This window comes from Phalaenopsis equestris, unplaced genomic scaffold, assembly GCF_001263595.1.
Source record: "Phalaenopsis equestris unplaced genomic scaffold, ASM126359v1 Scaffold000434, whole genome shotgun sequence".
NCBI classification, from domain to species: Eukaryota; Viridiplantae; Streptophyta; class Magnoliopsida; order Asparagales; family Orchidaceae; genus Phalaenopsis; species Phalaenopsis equestris.
This window is the reverse complement of record NW_018164875.1, coordinates 481,706-502,326: the sequence shown is the minus strand read 5'-3', so window position 1 is coordinate 502,326 and position 20,621 is coordinate 481,706. Positions and strand designations below refer to the sequence as shown.

The 20,621-nt window shown below is 33.7% G+C and overlaps 1 protein-coding gene across 1 annotated transcript in view; it reads right to left on the bottom strand.

Annotated features, from left to right (window-relative positions):
* Nucleotides 1–19,895, bottom strand: part of LOC110027646 (probable serine/threonine-protein kinase At1g54610) — a 44,026-nt gene extending 24,131 nt beyond the window's left edge. The window contains exons 1-5 of the mRNA XM_020729158.1: nt 19,372–19,895; nt 19,011–19,295; nt 18,598–18,915; nt 14,916–15,143; nt 4,431–4,531 (exon numbers count right to left, since the gene is read on the bottom strand). Of these exons, the coding sequence (XP_020584817.1) occupies nt 4,431–4,531; nt 14,916–15,143; nt 18,598–18,915; nt 19,011–19,295; nt 19,372–19,704 (1,265 nt within the window). The 5' untranslated portion in view covers nt 19,705–19,895. The remainder of the gene's footprint in view (nt 1–4,430; nt 4,532–14,915; nt 15,144–18,597; nt 18,916–19,010; nt 19,296–19,371) is intronic.
* Nucleotides 19,896–20,621: the final 726 nt, after the last annotated feature.

The window sequence follows — 20,621 nt, the reverse complement described above, 5'->3', positions numbered from 1 at the left end:
TAATTAGCTAAAAGAGGTGGGCATTTTAATACTTCTTTTATATTTAAATAAGATTTTATTTAAATGTAATTCTTATAGTTATATGCATTTTTAATTGAGTTAGGTGTTAATTAAAAGAAGTGAAGTGAAGAAATAAGCATTTTCAGATGTCTCTTCTAAGTCAAGGTGAATAAGTATTTTCTTATAGGTATTAAATTTAAAGTTTATTAAATAAAGAATTTCTTTAATGTTTTAGACAATTATGTTTGTATGCATGTTGTAGCTTAAAAAAGAAAGGGAAAGAAAGGGAAAAGGGAAAAATAATGCAATGAAATGAAAGTTAAATGTTTAAGTCATACGGGAAATGGGAAAAGGGAAAAATAATGCATAATATCGTTAAAATGATGTAATTTAAATGAAATGAAAGTTAAATGTTTAAGTCATACGGGATTAACCCCAGATCGTACTAGCAGGGGATGCAATGTATATGTGCACATTAAAGAAAATAGTAAAGGTTTGTCTTCGGGTGCAATTTGATGATATCTTCGGGTATATATTTTAGGGTGTCTTCGGACACATTTTGATGGTGATTTTAGACATATTTTTTAGGATACCTTCGGGTATAAGGTAATCCTGTAATGATTATTAAAGAGTTTTAATTGGTAAATACTTAAAGTGAACGGAAAAGGAAAATTTTAAAATTTTAATATAATGAACTGCATTTTCTTTTGGTCATTTATGTCTAGTATAACATAAGAATTTAATGCATATTATATTATTATTACTCACTAAGTTGTACCTACAGTTGCAATTAATATTTTCTTTCAGGAGAAGAAAAAAATTAGGTGATATGTTCAATAGGAAAGACTTGGCTAGAGGAGGGCCACAACTACTGATAGGTATTAATTTATGATATGAGTTTAGTTTCTTTTATTGTTTACTTCTATTTATAGACACTTTATATGTTAGTCTGAGATGCTTTTCGTTTATGATGTTGTTTATGGATGGTTAAAATTTTGTTACACATTGTAGATTAGTGGCTCTTTTACATATATTGAAAATTTCTTAGATTTTTGAAAAGTAAAATGAAATGTTAATATCGTCCAACCATTGTTCCTGCCTTAGTTAATTCTAAGCACCGGACAAAGTCGTGACAACCAAGACGAATAATGTTTAGTTGCAAGACCTTCCCATTATATAAACACAATTAATCATTTTGTTATAAGCTCTAATATCAAACCAGATACAAAACATCTTGGGTCTAAGATCCCCAAATTGGACTAATATGTAATGTGGAAAAACATGTAACAGACACAAAAAATTTGCAATCCATAAATTCTTAATCCATAATAACCATTTTCTTCGTTCAAATAAAATCAAATACATAATAAATTCAATTGAAATGAAATCCAGTGGCCATATGTTATAAATAATAACCAGGAACAAGGGATTGAACTCACAAAAATGCCTGAAATTCATATATTAATTAAAATAAAATTGCATCATATTTAATTATTAGCACCAATCAAAACCTCAAACAATAATAATTAAAAGAACACAACAGCATAAGAAAAAAACTCACCAAAAAAGTAGCATCTCACTTGTACAAGGAAATGACATTTCCTAAAACCCATCAAGTCTCTGAATTGAACAAAGAATTGAATCCATAAAATATAAGGAATAATATATTCAATTAAATTTCATCTAACAAAAAAAGAAATTAGAAATTTTATTCAAGCACCAACTACTCGGTTTTATGCATGCCTAAAACTCTGTTTATAACCATAAAGCCCAACAGGAATTCCACTATGTTGCCCTAATAGAAAGATCCTAAAAAAGAGCTACTAAAAAAAACTAAAAAAACCCTCCAACAAGACTTAGTCGTTGAATCCAAACAAGCTAAAGAAAAATTACAGGAACAATAGGCAATAACAACAAAAAGACCCAATTATAATCGCATGAGGTGATTCTAAATAGAATTTGCAAAAATCGTTGAAGCAAAGAAGTCGTGCCCAACTAAAAATAATAATCCACAAACTAGTTCTAGAAAATTTGGTAAAAGGCACAAGAGAAGAATCTACACGACTAAGTTCGACAATAATAGGTTAAAAATTATGATGTCATGAGCCATAGCCTCACGAAAGATTAAAGAAAGTAATTAAACAAAAGATCATGGAATCAATCACATATGCTGTAGAAGAGGACCCGATCAAATTCTCATGGACTTGATCGATCCAAAAGCTACAGGATTCATAAAATAAGAAGGAAGCATGAGGACATTCACGGGAGAAACTCATTTGAAAAATGGACAGAAGATCGCAGGAGAGCTCTGCATCAAAACGGAATTGAAAACTGAATTAATTTGGGGAAAAAATCATATATATATATATATATATGATCATGGAGAATTAGGCATGATGACAAAGAATTCCTAGGGCTTACCTGGAGGCCTAAATGTTCTAAATTTAGAATGGGAATGCATTGGACTAGATGATACATTTGGAGGTGGGGATGAGGATTTGGGAAATCTCCTGGTTTCATTAGTGTCAAGGGATGGGGATGAGTAGTAACAATAGTTGTGGGCTTTTATAGGCATAAATATAAATAAGGAGTGGGCAGCAGTGATGTATGATTATAATATATATGGGATTTAAACTAGATTTTATTTAGGCGAAGAAGTTGTGCCTAGAATATGGAGTCAATAAAGGGTTTGGCATGGAAAGATTAAAATCTAGATCTGAATGAAAAATTTGCAAGGGTGATTGTAGGATATTACGAAGATGATTAGGAATCTTCTTAAAAGAGATTTAAAGAAAAAGATTTTCGAGAGGATTTAAGGAGGTAAAAAGGGATCATTTGATGATACTGATTCGATGTCGAAAAAGTTGGTTACCTACATTCCTTGAGCTAGATTGAAGGGAGGTACAAACTATGAGAAAGTTGAGAAGTAAATTGGTAAGGGAAGTCTTATTGGACTGTTTCTGAAAACAAGTAACATCCTTGGACTAGACTGAAGAAAGAAAGAAATTTTACAAAAGAGAGAGAGAACATGAAATATAATGGCCTTCTAATAACAAAAAATAAAATCCTTGCCTCTAAAATATTAATGACAGTAAGAAAATATGATGCAAAGATCCACTATAATTTCTAAATACTGTAAACGAAAAATTAAATGCGGGTGCCCCATGGAATGGTATCACATACTTCAATGAATATATAAAAATGGGTTGCCTAAAATAATCTTTCTTCAATTTATCTTTCATACATGCAAAGATTCCACTTTTATCTCATAAAAATACTTAAAAGACAGCTAAAAAGCATTTAGTAGCAACCAAATTCTTAAAAGTAACTTTTTTAAAAAGATCTTGAGCCATTTCCACTCAGAGCAAACAAAAAAAATTGGGAACAAGATACAAATATAAACTTTTCAGTCATAGAATACTAAATACAATCATCCAATGCCTACAATAATCGCATCAAAATCCTTCTATCAAGAAAATGGCAAAATAATCCTTAGACTATTTGTATGAGGACACTTTAATCACAGAATATAAATGCGTTCAATTTAGATCGTTAACTCCTCAAATACGACCGAATATAGTCCCTCTGTTGGAATATTTTAAATTAGATTTAAGGATTCGATGGTATAATTTAAATTAAATTTAGAAAGTCAAAGGACTAAATTGGAAACATTTGATTGTTTAGAACTTAAATGACCCCCTATAAAGTGTCCAGGGGCCATTTAGACAGTTTACTCTATTTTAATTTTTATGTTAGATTATTCTATAATATTATAATTTACAAACTCTTAGTTAATTTGGGCTTCAAAGAGCTGAGTGGTCTCTATTGGCATCACGAGGTTGGAGTAAAGCATCTTTGCAATAAGGTTATTATGATGCCCGTCTTTGAAATACATGATTTAAGTTCCGATAAATAATAATTAACATTTTAAAATTTAAAGCATGGGACTAAAAGTGCATAATATATTACTAAGTTGAAGGAATTGCAAGCATTCGAGTGTAGCTTGTGTTCGAAATTTGACTAAAGAGTTTCAAATGTTTCAAGTTTTAGGGCCTAAATAACACGAAAAATACCCCACACCATGGTTCTAGAGTAGTAGGGAGAATTTCTGCAATTCTTCGTTTACGGAAATATGAAGTACAGAAAAGTTCATACTACATTATGAAGCTAAAATATATGATGAAAGCAGCTGGATGCGTATATCAAATTCTGACATATAGAAATCATATCTTTCTAGTTTTGAGGCCTAAAATACAACAAAAATAACCAAAAAATTTATGTTCTGAAACAAAACAACAAGGAGAATTTTTTTTTCTTTTTTGGAAATATATATTTTTAATGAGAAATTGACATAAAAGATTAAAGAGAAAAACAAGAAGAGAACAAAAACTATAAAATGAAAATATCACAAGGACAGAATAATCACAAACCTTCTAGCTTCTTCATCCCTTAGTTTAGCATCCATCTCCTTGCTGGGAGGATACTGGGGTAGACTTGAAGGCTCACAAGCAAAAGGTGGAGTTGTAAAGAACTAGAAAACAAAAATACATATAAGAAAATATATATATAATCAGCTCCAAAACTGAAAAAAATTAACAAGCAGATGCATCGATTAAGGGTACAAAACATACCCACATTGTATATAACTAGAGCAGGCATAAATGTTTTAGTTTCACAATTAAACAAAAATTGGATATGAACAAAGGCCATTATATTAAAATATATCACATGAAATATAGCATAAAAAAATGATACGATTGGTCTTAATAGTAACAGTGTCATCAGTTTCAAGTGGTTTGACAGGTACATGAACAAACTTTAGATACAGGATATATGATACAAAATAAAAATGGTAATATGGCAATGCTTAAATAATGATTAATATTCCACACATTAAAGTGCTTGTATATTATTCTAAATGTTCGAAAGTTATAATCAGAGAAAAAAAATGATGATGACAGTTTTGGATTGAGAAGTCTTAAAATAGTTGAAAGGGGATGGAGACAACTTCTTTGTAAAATTCCCCCAAACCATCATTATCAACGCATAATGGTTCGAAGAATCATAAATTGTCAGGTTTTGCAATGGACTGGGCAGATAACTTCCTTAGAAGACTATTTCCCCAAAACAGCATAGACCGGTTCCAAAATATCCTGCATTTTTCACGCATCCATACCGGGTGATAAAAACTACATGCTTGTTTGTCCTTGGAAAAAGAAAATAAGGATGCATTGTCACAAATTCAACTCCTCACATATCCGATATCCATACCGCATTTGCATGAATTCACAGGAAGTATCAAACGTATCCCTTCATGTAATAACTGATATTAAGTAAATAAACAAATAAATAAATAAAATAATAATGATAATAATAATTTTGAATAGGTACTAAGATAAGCACACCCATTCGGTTACGACTTAAAGAGTTGTATTACACCATACGAACTATCGAACGAATGCTCAAAAGAGAGAACGAAGTTATCTCGTGCATGCCCTAGCCAAGTAAGGAAGAAAAAGTCCAAGGAGAAAGGAGAAGAAGAAGCCATAGGAGAAGGGGAGCAACTTCGATGCGGGGAAGAAGAGGATTGTGGTATCGTGCGTACTGTTAGGGCTTTCGAGCCGAGCAAGAGAAAAAAAGGAGAAGTCGAAGAAAGAAGTGGTGTCGAGGGCCTAATTAGATCGAGCCGCAATCAAAAATGCGCGAGAGAAGTCGGAGCAGCGCAAGGAAGCAACAAACCTTGCATGCGACTGGTAGGGCTGTTGAGCTTTGTGAAGCAGAAACAGAGGAGAAGACCTATTTGTCGTGCTCGCATGTAGAAAAAGACACGATGTGGAGGGAGTTGAAACTTGCGTACTCTGTTGAGGTGAGACGGGGCTGAAGGAAGCAGAAAGAGCTCGTGTGGCTCGGTGGGGGAGATTAGGACAGAGGCTGATACATAAAGGTATGTTTAATATTTATTATAAGTTAATTAATATATTATTATATAAATAAAGTTATGTATACATTGTGTGTCATGTGTGTGTGAGTTTAAGTTTAATTAAATAATTACTAATGAGAAGTTTTATTGAATCAGGATCCTAACAAAGATATCTTCAGCTTTGAAGGAGAAGTTTGCGAAGCAAGCAAGGGAGGAGTTGATCTCAAAGCCTATAAGGTAAATACTAAACCTTATGTTATTAAGGAAATTAATAACATAATTAGCTAAATTAATTAATGTTATTAAACATTATTATTGTTAGGAAGTGAGAAATAAGGCCGGCTAATCCTTTAGATTTAAGAAAGAAGACAGTTAATTTTAAAACATAAGGTATGTTTTAAATTAAAGTTTAATTTAATTAGGAATTGATATTTAAAAAACATTAATGTTTAAGTGCAATTTTAGGTTGAAGCACATTTAAGCCTAGAAGGTCAGGGCTCAAGGAGTCTGTGTGGCAAGCAAGCTAAGCTAAGGTGAGTAATTATTTTCAGCATTAAATTTAAAGTTTATTAAATAATGAATTTCTTTAATGCATTAGACAATTATCATATGTTCTTATGCAAGTTATAGCTTAAGAATGAAACGAAATAAAAGGGGAAAGGGAAAAAGAATGTTTAATGCCTTTAAAATGAAATAAATGAAATGAAATGAAAGTTAAATGTTTAAATCATACAGGATTACCTCCATATGGTATTAACAGGGGATGCAATGTGCCCGTGCACGTTAAATAAATAGTAAAGATGTGTCTTCGGGGGCAATTTGAGGCTACCTTCTGGTAAATTTTTTAGGGTTCCTTAGAAAACATTTTGAGAGTGCCTTCGAGCACATTTTTGATGATACCTTGGAGTATGACGGCAATCTTGTGATGACTATTAAAGAGGTTAAATTGATATATGCTTAAAGTGAAATGGGAAGGGATAGTTTTAAAGTTTTACTGAAATGAAATACATTTTCTTCTGTCATTCATACATAGCATAATATAGCAAAAGAACTTTAATGCATATTATATTATAACCATTCACTAACTTTTACTTACAATTGAAGTTAAATGTTTTCTTTCAGAAGAAGTTATAGATTGATATGTCTGATATAAGAGACTTTGTTTATCATAAGAGGGCCACTGCTGCTAGCTATTTTTTTATGATGATAATGTCTCTATGTTGTTTCTTTCAAATGTTGATTTATTTTTCAGAACTGGATTGAGATGTTATTTTTGGATGTTATTACTTTTGGATGCTTTAGATTATATTGTACTTTGTGGATTAGCGGCTCTTATATATGTATTGAAGTTTTCAAAATGTGGATAATTAGAAGTTAATACCGTCCGACCACTATTCCCGCATTAGTTAATTCTAAGCATTGGGTCGGGTCATGACACTTAAGGGTCTTTGGCATCAATTTTTTTTTGTTTTTACCTTTTTTTTAAGAAATATGTCTTTAGTGTATGTTTAACATATTTTTACTTTCTGATTTTAAAATAAATTAACTTGTTTTTAAAAACACTCGACCAACTTTTGTGTGTTTTGAATGTTTTTAAAAACAGTCAACATAACAAAATAAAAAACAGAAGATAAAAAAACAAAAGTGATCCCAAGTAGCTCATTAGAAAATAAAAGGTCAAAAAAGCATAAAGAGAAATGAATGTATAATATACTCCAATGGTACAAAAAAAGAGAAAAAATCACTTTGAAGGGCTGATAATTGTGACTGTCATCCAGCAGAAGCTTGTTTAGCTGCAAGATGTTTACTATAGTTTTCCATTTATAGATTTGACTGCTGATGGTCGATGCAAACGTCATCTTGACATTTTGTGAAACGTCGGGTAATATAAAGTAGTTTTTTTCTTGATAGTATAGGAGCAATACTGAGTTCGATTTTTTTACTTTGCATAATAATTAACAAGCATCATTACTACACTTACTTCTTAATTGATATAAGATAGCTTGAAAACCAAAATTTAAGTCAATATTTCAATTGTTATGAAACAATGAGGATCTACAACATTCAAGGAAAAGAAGATTTTTTATTCGTTATTTTATCATATTGCTAGTGTATCCTAGTCAGTAAGGCTAAGGATTTTTCTCAAGTCTTTCAAATAAAATAGCAGAACCTTGAGCTAACTCTTTATAGAAGCTGGTATATTTTATTCCAGATCTCAACCATCAAATCTCTTTATAATGCGTGAAAGAAGTTCCATCAAATTCATTAAAAAAAGCACCAATCTTAAAGCATCAGCCAAGATCTCATTCTCCAGATTAAAGCATACCCAACACCAATCTCAGAGCCATCATACAACAAGATTCAGATCACCAACAAATGAATCTCAAAGCTTAACAACCCTTACATTTGGCAATTGTCATTACAATAAAAATGGACCGACATAAATTTTAGAGAGTATTTTTCTTTCTTACCCATAAAACGATTGAATAAAAAAAGCTTTCAACAAAAGATATTTTTGTCCAACAGAAATCACACAAACAAAATAATTCATCAATCAAACTTAGAAAAGTACCAAACTACCATTCATTTTAACATTGATAAACAAGCACCATAAAGGAAAAAATAAGGCAATCTTGAAACCCTACAAAACAACTTCAATTTTTAAAAATGCCCTTGAGAAAGGCCACGGAGTAATTATTTTCTGAATTTTTGCTTAAGTTTACTGACATGGGTGCTAGAGAATTTGCCAAAGAAAGCATTCCTTGGGGTAGACAAAACATTTTCTTTGTTTGTATTTCTGTAGGAAGCGAGTGCAGTGATCCATAGCCAATCTCTCAAAATTATAATGCAAATCTAAAATAAGAGGCTTGAATGATTTGATAAAGGTTTTTATAATTTTCCAAAGGTTCCACATAGATATATCAATTGATTAAACGTACACTAAGCATTGTTTCACAATGCAGACTACTTTTCCTCGATTATTTGCCTAGTTCAACATATGGACAGGAAATTCCTTTTTTTATCTTCAACTCCGACGTGCAGCAGTTAAATGCTATGTTTTGCCCCTATTCTGCTGTTCACGGCAAATAATTTTACTCTTTATTCAAAGGGGTCGTTAAATCTTTGTGAAGAAAGTAAGTGGTATTCCTTGGAATCAAATGGTAATGAAAATAGATAGAAAAAGCAATTATGTAGCCTCCAGTCCAGGTGAACTTCAGCTCTTACTTAACTGGCCATTAGACCTTTGACTAACTTCAGTAGAAAAACTAGGCCAACTTGGGTAGCAGCAACAGTGATGCAATTCAAAACAAAGGCAGTAGCAAGACCTTTCAACGACTTGTAGAAAAACAAAGGGTAGGTAATATGAGGTTGCAGGACCTGAGCGATTGTGGGAACAATAACAGGCAAGCCCAGTAAAGGGATTATAGGATTCAGCTCTTTCTTTAACACCAAATAGCAGAAGCCAAATAACACTTTAAGTTCAGCGAATTTCAGAGAGAAAGATATGAACTTTTCATTGCATTTACTGCAAACATAGAGGTCTTAAATATGCACAGCAAAGATAGACCTATTTTATTCCTAAACCAACTCCGCAAAAAGAGAAAAAAAACATATCTATAACAATTTAGATAAGTTCAAACTAAATGATGGTTCTTAAAAAAATTATTTAAGGAAATTAAATTCAAATACAAACATAGCCAAACTTGATAAGAGAAAAATCTAATTCAACCTTATTCTGCTGTAATATAAAATTGAACCAGCTTCATCTTCCCTAGTCTTGATTTTACTTTACCATGTTCAGCTGATGATTTGATCGCACATACAAATTCCTAATGTCAGCATCTTTGAACTCAATAGTTTGACCTGAAAGTCACTAGTATTAGCAATTTCCATCAAAAAAATAGGACTCCTAAAAATTCTAATAACGAAGTCACTGATACCTTCAAGATATGATACACTACTTATATAAGATGCTTCTCATTGTAGTCAACTTTGAAGGATATGGTTAGACAAGCCATCCTTTCATGATATAATCACCATATCAGCAATCCACCATCAAGCAATACTTACCTCCAGCTCCTCACATAGTTCAAACTACTGGCAGTATTCGCACGAGCTCTATGCGAGAATGGGACATGGAGGCATTTGGAGGAAATTAGGTGATGCAACTATGCGAGGAGCAGGAGGCGGAGTTGTGGGCTGCTGTGTATCCTAGATTGGGAATCAAGTTCTAGTAGAGAAAATTAAATGTTTGGCCGATCAACTATTCTTATGGTGGCCAATTAATTTATCAGGAAGCTTCCAGTAACTTTTTTTTTTCTTTTTGAAGATTGTTTTGTTTTATGACGCTTATGTAGCATTTTATTTTTAAAATACTCAAACAAATATCCAAAGAGATACCATATGTGCACTGCATAGCTTGCCACAGTTCCAATTAAGAGCAACAAATTAATCTTTTGTTTTGGCCTTTCCTCTGTGGAACAGCAATCGAATGGTTACTCTCCATCCCTCTTCGGTTGTTTAAAGTAAACAGTTCTATTATTTTTTCATTTATTGCAATGTACCAAAGAACAAAAAGGGATTATTCTTACTTAAGGAAATAAGCGCTATCTCCTTGGAATCAAATTGCAGGAGAAAACAGATAGAGAAAACAGTTTTGCAGTCCTCGGAAATAAAACAACAATAGATTTCCCTTGACGTACCGCTTGATTGCTTAATACAGAAGATGGACAACCTCTCTTTCTTTTTTTTTTTTTGTTTGGCAAGTTTATAACAAATCAGTTAGCAGTAACAGTGATACAACTCAAAATGAGGGCTGTTGCAAACCCATTTCAGCAGCCTACAGAAAAACAGAGGCTAGCACATGTGCTATAGTGAAAGATACTGTAGCTGTGGCTCTGCATAGTTCTAGATAGTGATATGTACCCTCAGGACCTGAGTTACAGTGGGAAAAGAATAAATAATGCAATTTATGAGATTGTAGAAAGTGACTCCTATGGAACCAAACAGAAAAAATACAAGCAGCGCTCAAGGAATGAAAATTTTCAAAGAGGAATTGAGAACGAGTATTGGTTTTTTTTTAGAGAAATTTTCAGCTCATTTACTGCAGAAATACTTCAAATATGTAAATTTCATCAATATAGCTCGAGCACATTTCTCATCCAACTCCACAAAAAGATTAAAAAAATCCTATCATTAAGAAATTTCAAACTGAACAATAATCCTTGTAGGAATTATCCCAGTCGGAATTTAAATCCAATTTCAAACTCCGGAGGTTTGATTTCCTTCAAATGATGTAAAAGCGTTGATTTGCTTGCACCTAAAAACTCCTTGTAACATCCCCTTTGATTAAACCTATTTGATTTCACAATTATAATATAAAAATCACTGTCATTGGTGATCTCTATCAAGAAAATAAGACAACTCGAAAATTTGATGGAGATGGTCTCTTCAATTCATTCACAATCTGATGCAAAAATTGTTCAAGATGCTTCTTATAGTTAGATTGAATAGTCCCTTGGATTACCAATCCTCGTTCAGGAGGATTTTACCTTCAATGAAATAACAACTTTAGGTGGAGGAAGGCTGATTTTTTAGCCACCTAATTATAACACTTCACTTTGTTTGTATGTTGATCTTTCAATAAGTTTCTAGTAGATTTTCAAAATTTCTTTTGATTTATGGTTCATAGAACTTACGCAGCCTTTCATTTTTAGGTGACTCTTGCAAATGTCCTAAGCCATTACTTAGGAATACTATTTAGTTCACCTCATTCCATTAATAATGGCAAATTCCCTCTTTTTTTTTTTTTTGGCCTTATCACTGTGGGATATAAGTTGAACAGCTGTTTTAGGCCCTATTCTACAGTTCACAGCAAACATTGTACTAATTTTTTTCATTTGCTGTGAAGTAGTAGATAGGATAATAGGTTTAGTTCTTCCTTAGATACTTGCTATTCCTTGCAATCAAAACACAAAAAAAAAAATAAATAAATAAATTAGTAGCCTTCAGAAAGAAAAACTGCGGCAGAATTCCCTTCCAACACCACATGTATTTTAGCTCTAACTGGATTGTTTACAACATCAATTAGACTTATTGTTTCCAGCCTTAGCAAATTTGGGCCAAAGCAGCAACAGCAAGGCAAATAAAAATAGTGGTAACAGCAAGTTCAATTAGCAACTTGCAGAAAAACAAATAGTGGCTTATTCTTAGAGTGTCTGGTATTGTACCAGAGGTATTGCTACAGTTTTAACAAGTAATGAGGCCTGACATAAAGCTGTTGCAGGAATAATAATAAACACGCCTTGTTATGGGATTGTAGTTTGTAACTCCTATAGTCCTTAGTACATTTGAGATTGAAGGATTTCTTAAGGTGTAGAGAAAAGATGAGGAAATTTTTTTAGAAAAGTCTTCATTGTATTTTTAGGAGAAAGCGGGCCTCTAAATATGCAAATTGCAGCAATGATAAATTTAAATAATTGATGTTGGACATCAATTCAAATAAAATATTTTCCAAACAAGTTTAAAAAATTCAGATCCATACTTATCTTTATTGTAATATGACATTTGATCAAGTAGTCCACCGGCTTCTAGAGCATTGATCACCTCACATATAATGTTTGACTAAAGATTTGATTGCCCTTACAAACTCCTAGTAACATCCTCTTTGATCTAAGAGGTGTGATCTAAATATTACAAACCACCGACAATTTCCATCAAAAAAATTGATCCATTAGAACTTCAACCAATATTATCTTTTTGATCCGTTCGGGATAGGATGTCCAATATATTAGGATACTTCTTTTTAAAGTCACATTCAAATGAATTGTCAAATTGAGCATAACTTTATTATCTCATTACGGGATCTCTAGTTTCACATCTAGGAGTATTTCACTCCCACAACTTTATGTAGGGGAAGGCCGACTTTTCAACCTCCAACCATACAACTTTGTTATATTTGTTTGCTATTCTTTCAGAAAATTTATGTTAGGTTTTTTTCTTTTTTGAAAGCTACTTATTTCATGGGAGTTGAATATCATTTCATTTTTAGGAGCTTCTACAGATGTATAAAATCATACTGTGGTTGTACTACTTAGACTTATTTATTTCTATGATAGTGTCTCATCTCTCAAATTTGTAAAAAATGATGAAGCAATAACTTCTTGTTCTTCTTTTTGAATCAGCAAAAAGAGTGGCACTTTAAGCTCCTTTCATAATAGGGTTTTATCGCACATGGCAACTCCTATTCAATTACTCTTTTGGATGATAGATTTTTCTTCCTTTTTGATATCGCTAATTACCTTGTAATACATCTTTTGTTGGGGTCAAATTTAATGACTAAATTTCAATAGATGAACAAATTTGGCAATGATATCTCTTAATTGGTTGTCTCGGTCCTTAATTTCAACATAAGCATGCCAGGTTTTTATCAAATATAGAGATAGCATGACCTATCACCTATCCTTTCTCCTTTCTTCTTCAAGAAAGCTTACTAGCATAGATGGGAATTTTATTTATGCATTATAAGTCTAAATGTGTAATCTACTGTTAGTATCTGTCATTGGCATTCAGTAATTCTTTCTCAGCAAAAAGGACTTCACAAGCTTTGTAAATAGACTTTAAAAAATTTCTCCTTATATCGTGCTAAGATTCAACGGCCTCAATTAGCTCAACGTGATTCATTCTTATTTTAACCTTTTCCAACCTCATAGACAACAAGTCAAAAACTGACACTCTATGCTAGTATGATCAAGAATAAAAGGATTCATAGTGATAAATTCCATATTCAACTCTATAAACTAGAGATTGTGGGCTTCAATGGTAAGCTATGAAGTTAGCCTTGAACATTGAAACAATCAATGAAAATTCAGGATACATTCTTTACTTGCATGGTCTGGAGGACCCTTGTAATAAGAAGACAAACCATAGTTCCCTTCCTTCAAACCTTATGCCAATTGATTAAGAGAAACTTTGCTTGAACATATGGGAAATGAATGCTATGGAGAGAAGCACGGCTCACAACTGAAAAAGTATATAAAGAATGGTGCCTTATCAAATCTTAAATATAGCCCCCATGATTGAAGCCCTTTCGTTTTCTTCTTCTTTGGTCAATATATTGATTCCTCCTTACCCACAAACTCCCTGCTTCTTCTTTGCATGCCTTAAATGCTTGACGGCACTTCCTTCCTTCCTCTTTGCTCGCAATTAACTCACTCCATTTTAAATCTCGTGTAGAAAGAGACTACTAAGGGAGAGAGGGGGCAAGTGGGAGATGTGTTGTGATGAACAACTAGAGAGAGAGAGAGGTAGGTTGAGCTCTTTTAATTTGAGAAGAGAGAATAGCCAAGGTCAGACCATATAAGAAGAGAAAAATGTAGAGAGTAATTTATCGTGGATTAACTAGAATTCGCATGAATAGAATATACCGGTCAAGCTATAATGGGTAAGAAGAAATCCTACCTAAAACAAGAAAACTAAAATAATTCTTCGTGTGGGTTATTATGTGTACATTCACACAAGCTTAAAATACATGAAATTTTTCATGCTTATTCCTATACATATACCCTCTTAGATCAATAGCAATCGTTTGAATCAATTTCTTGAAATAAAAATAACCTTTCTCTCATTGATAAAAATATTTTAATGCTCAGCCAAAAAGCTTGGTTACTATGAAGTTCTAGGATAAAGAGCAAAATCACAAATCAAAACCTACAGTTAAACAGTGAAATCCTGTCTTCCATTTCGTGCTGGTGCTTTAAAGGACAAATAGAAGAAGTGCATTATTAAGAACAATTTGTCCACTTTTTAATAAGTTGATTGGCGATGTATAATAAATTTAAGAGAAATTTTATTTTTTTTTTATTTCCATTTTACAGCATAAATGATAAACTCCATAGAGAAAGAATATAACAAGTTTAAGTTTGAAATTTAGTATTTGGTAACTGATAGTCAGAACTCTTAAAATATGGAAAGCGGTTGGAATATAAATACTCACTTCGCTGTCTAATGCAGCAGAAGCTGTTTGACGTTCGGCTGGTTCAATTGCCAGAAGAGTTTCAATAAGTGAAAAGGATGCAGGAGGAAAATCTTTAAAAGTCTCTTTTATACAGCGTTTATATGGATGTTGTGGTTTAAATATTGTCGCATGTGGCAGCTTTGACTTCTTCCAGTATTCCTCTGAAGGAGATCCACAAAGCCTAAAAATCTTGTGCAATTGCTCCACCTGAGAGAGGGAAAACAACAGATTAACTTAGCCACAAAATAAAAAAATAAAATTATGCTTTGTGCTTCAACATTGTTGTGGAGTAAACAAACTGCAACAATTTTCAAGGAAATTTTATCCATTTCCTTTAGATGGAAATTTTCTTGACATGCCTATAGCAATGCTTCCTTAAGGGTTCGCCAACCAAATCATCATAAGACATAAAAATGGAACTAAGGCATAACCAGATTCCTATTATGACATCAAGTAATATATTAACTGAAAAAAAAATCATTGCCAAATGAAAATGAATCCCATTAATATTTCTCTGCACTGATTATAAAAGTGACGAATTTCATTCTTTCAGATTTGCAGCATAGAAGTAAAACCAATGTCCATGCAACCCAGATAACAGTAAGATAAGCTGGAGCAGTTTGAAATCAATGGCTATATATGTAAACCAATCAATGAGTGAGAAAGTATAAAATAAAAAATACTCAGTGATGTTAACAGTGAATCTCAATCAGAGAGTATTTATCATCAAAATGTTCCCAAACCCCAACGCAGTCATTTTGGGCTTAAATTAAGATTAAAAAAAAATATCTCAAAAAAATCATACAGTTCAAAATCACTCGAGAGAAGTGTATCATTTAAAGCTTTACAACTTTATTCACTCTCTACAACAATTCACGAATGATGATAAATTTAATATTAACAGGCTAACAGAGAGTCGAATCATACCAAACATAAACTTTATGATCACTCTCAAAGATATCGCGCCTATAAAGAATTGTCCTATTCCCTCTGATCGGGTGCATTTGTGGCAAAATGTGCTCACAAAAAGTACAGCAATAATCAAGGCCCTATACCTAGGGGATTTGTTGCAGAATTGTACCAATAAATTATGATAATGACCAAATCCTGCAATACAATTATGGACCAAATAAATTAAGAAGTAAACCATGGAGTGCACTTATATAAAACAAAGCCCCCATAGCAAAGATGGAATTGGAATTATTCTCTTAGATAAACATCCATCTAAGATCTACAACATCCGCTCGAACAACGCAGCACCATGCTACTAAAAAAAAAACTTTATGTAAAGTTGGGCCAACAATCTCCTTTAAATAAATGGACCAAGATCCATGACAACCAGAGACAACGAAACAATGAGAACATGATCGGGCTCGTCGTCACCCCTCCTCCCTCAACCCCTACGCAAAGCTAACAATAATAATTTTTTTTTCTTATCCTATGGGTCAAGCACAAAGCAATAAATAATTAGCCTTAATTGAAAGTTCTCTCTCTTCGTTAAGAGGGATAACTAATCATGGGGACTTGCACCCATGAGAATTTTAAAATGATACCATCAAGTCTTTGTAAAACAATGAAAATTTTTCTTGGTAGTGTATTATCTAAAATCTAATATACCTTCAAAAAATTTGACCCAAAATTAAACTCTTTTAGAGCTAGGAGTGAATTTTAAGATCCCACAACATCCACCAATTAGCTAGAATTTAGACTTGTTTGATTTAAATTTGGATTATTCGCCCATTACTTTATTTATGATTAGTAGTTTATGTTAAGTTATTCAATTATAAATGATAATAAAAACCAAAATTATCTCGCCCATCTTAATTGAGAGTCTTTCTCTTTCTAATAAAAGATCACTTTCCCCTTCTTTCCATCACCTAAGTTCTACAATGAGGATGGGTAGTTCCATAACAAAGCAAGAAGCAAAAAGAAAGGAACTAGAAAAACAAGAGAAGGAGAAGAAAACAAAGAATCGAGAAGAGGAAAACCAAGAGCCAAGAGAGTCATTAAATGAGAAAAAATATGTGGTTATTGAGTTTCATGTTTTCATATTGTTGCTTCGACATCACACTTCCAGCAAGTTCAACCTATCCCTCACCCTCTCTTATTCATAGTCAAATATGCTACCCTAACCGTAGACCAAGCCTCTGAAAAGGTATGTGAATTTTATAACTTTAACTGAAAGGGTTCATAACTTATGTTCATCCACAGCACAAAAAGGATCCTACCCTCACCCACTTGGGCATTCCAAGAATCAATGCTAGACACTTTAATCTTGGCATTGGAAAAGCGAATAAACCCCTTCATCCTAGAGTAAGAAGAGGATGACCAAAAAATCATCCTTTTAATTTAGGATCATTGAGCTTAAAAATGCTCAACCATTTCATGGATTTGATGGATATGATAACTGAGATTTAAAAAAAATTGTGTTAACTACAATGAAACAACCAAACCTATTGGACAAATAAGCTATTTGATGGGGATGATAAACCAAACATTGTGTTAATGAGCACGACTTCAGGTTGGTAGGTTTGCCCTTGAATAACTAGTAAATCCTGTAAAAGAATTTAACCGTTTGATGGGGATTAGCAAGACTCATTAACGAATACAAAAACTTAAGAAACCAATATCGTTAGGCCAAACATCTAGTTCTTAGGGCTTTCAACTAAGGAAAGAAAGCAATCTGAATGGAATTGGCGAACCAACTAGTTTCAAAGTTTGGTAAAAGACGGAGATATGTGTATCCATATCATTATGAATAGAATCGTTCTTGTGTTACCCCCATTTATTTTTACATTGGGTAACGGAAGGATAAAAATTTTGCTCTTTTTCTATGTCTGCTATATCTCGCCTCAGAAGCTCGTTGTGAGAATGATAGGATTTGGATCCATGGACGTCATGTCCTCAATGGTTACTCCAAATGTTGTGTTAATGACCTCGGCTTGTGGTTTACTGGGTCTCTTCTTGCCCATATAATAAGAAATAAAAAGATTAGTACAACTGTTGAGAGCTAGACACAACAACCAAGGAACGAGCAGAAATATATATATATATATATATCATTTGGGCTTAGCCAATTTGATTCCATTGATTTATACCAATGACAAAAGTCAAGTGATATGGTAACATACAAGCATAATTAATCCATCTCTGTGAATCCACTAGCCACAAGACATGGCAAAGTTTCTCCATAATTTTGATTTTGATTAATAGCAAACATGCGCCTATCATATAATCCAATCAGCAGTTTCAAAAGTTAACCATGATGTGTGATTAGTCCATCAAGATTTATCAATGGTTATCCAAAGTCAACTTTAAGGTCACAATTTCTTTGCATTTATCAATGGCCAAAGTAGTCTAAATGATTCAAGTTCTCATCTGATATTAAGAATCTTGCAGGATTATAGGATATTATAACTGGAAAAAAATAATAAAGTCCGAAGCAATTCATCAGATAGAGAGAAACACTGATTTCTGCAGGCAAGTTTTTATAGGTTTCATCCATGCACGAATGAATACGAATGTGCTGAGTTCATTTGTTGCATTAGAAGTCAAATATAATGAAGCACAACTAAACAAGATATCAGATACTTTAAACCAAATAAATCTTCAGTTAATAATTAAGTTACTGCTTCTGCTGAAGAAATTGACATCAACATACCTCAGTTCGTCCCGGCATGATGGGTTTTCCAGCCAATAACTCTGCTAAAATGCAACCTGCACTCCAGAGGTCCACACCAACACCATAATCCGTTGCCCCTAAAAGGAGTTCAGGAGGCCGATACCATAGAGTGACAACTCTGCTAGTCATGGGTTGCTTGCGATTTGGATCAAAGAAGGACGCTAATCCAAAATCTGCGATCTTAAGTATCCCGTCGTTACCCAAAAGCAAATTGGAACCCTTGATATCCCTGTGCAGCACCCCCCTGCTATGACAATGTTCAAGCCCAGATAGCAATTGCTTCACATAGCACTTCACCTGTCCAATTTATAGTTCTTTAAAAATGAAGGTTCCTGTAAAAGATGAGGTAAATCCAAAAAAATAAAGAAAAATTAATGCATTATGCATCCAACCTGAGGCTCCGTGAACTTCGCAGGTGTGCAGGCAGCAAGGCCAGCAAGATCATGCTCCATGTACTCAAACACTAGATATAAACTACATGACATTCTCGAGGTGACCAATCCCTCTAACTTCACAACATTGGGATGATCTAAGCGGCGAAGTACTAGGATTTCCCTCGCCATGAACTTCACGCTCTCAGGCTCCAAATTATCAAACCGAACCTTCTTCAGTGCAACTATTTTGCCAGTCACGCTATCCCTCGCTTTGTACACGTTGCTGTAAGTACCTTGCCCGATCTGAATCGAGCAACAACACTAATAAATTACCAACGTCAGTGAAATGAAAATAAGTGATAAGTAGAAGATAGATCACCTTAGCGAGCTTCTCAAAGCTGTCCGCGCGGCGAGGAGTCCAGCCCTTGATGGCCTCACCAGCTACCTCTGAAAGCCATTGCGGCCAACCGGCGGCCACCTGTTCTCCAACTGCTTGACCAGGAATGCTGCCAGCCCTCGATCGCCGTCTGGGCCTAGCCGGCTTCTCCTGCGCCAACTCCTCTTGCGCAGCAACTCCGCCTTCTGTGGCAACAACCTCCACCTTCGGAATACCCACCTGTGACTTACGCCCAGAAGCCGCGACCACATCCATGTCCACATGGCGGCGGGAAGAGTCAAGCGAGGGAGCTTGTCGACCAAGAACGCACCCCATCTTGAGCTGGAAGCTCTCAGGTCATCACCTCAGCAGTCACCTCTCCTGCGGATCAAACTTCCCGCAGCGCCGTTCACTACCGGAACCCTAGTTTCGGGTACCTCGTCCACAGCGGCGGCGGGAGCAAGCAGCGGTAAGATATCCCGCAAGAGAGGGTACAGTGACCAATCGGTTTGACTGACAGAAGACAAGTGGAGAGAGAGAGAGAGAGATTTTATTAGAATAATGTAACGAGGCGGAAATAAAGGAATGCAATAATGATTTTTTCTTTTACTTTAAATGCACCGAAATTATTGCACCCAAAAAGAGGGAGCTGGCAAAGTGGGTCCCAAATGAAACAGTGGGTTGGGTGAGGATTGGGCGATTAATGCTTGCTGTCCGATTTCAAATAAATTGTGATGGACTATATTTTATTTTCTTTGTTGAAGTAAAAATATTTATTTAGAAACTATTTGATTCCGTCCGCGAAGCAAAGGAAGAGCAGCATGAGGAAATATTGTCCTCTCCTCGTACACTTACTGTTGTGGTGGTTGTTAATTACAAATGTGGTTGCTGTCGGTAAGTTCAAAATCTGATTTTTAGTTTTTCGAAATTGATTATGTTTTGGAATTTTGTAAATAATAAATATTTTTTTAGCTCATAATTCAGTCTTTTAAATTCAAAAAATATTTAAAAAATTATTAAGTACATCACAACACCAAAATAAAAAAAGAAAACTAAAAAAGCATAATTAAAATAATTATTTGGCCTCCTGAAGTCCTTGAAATATTTCAAGAATATCATTATTTTGTCTTTTATTTAAGTTTTTTCAGTTAAGTTTAGATTTGTTTCAACCGGGTTTATATCTTGATATGCTGCCAACAAATCTTCGTTATCCAGCACGAATCTCGAGACATGACACGGATCTCAAGATAATA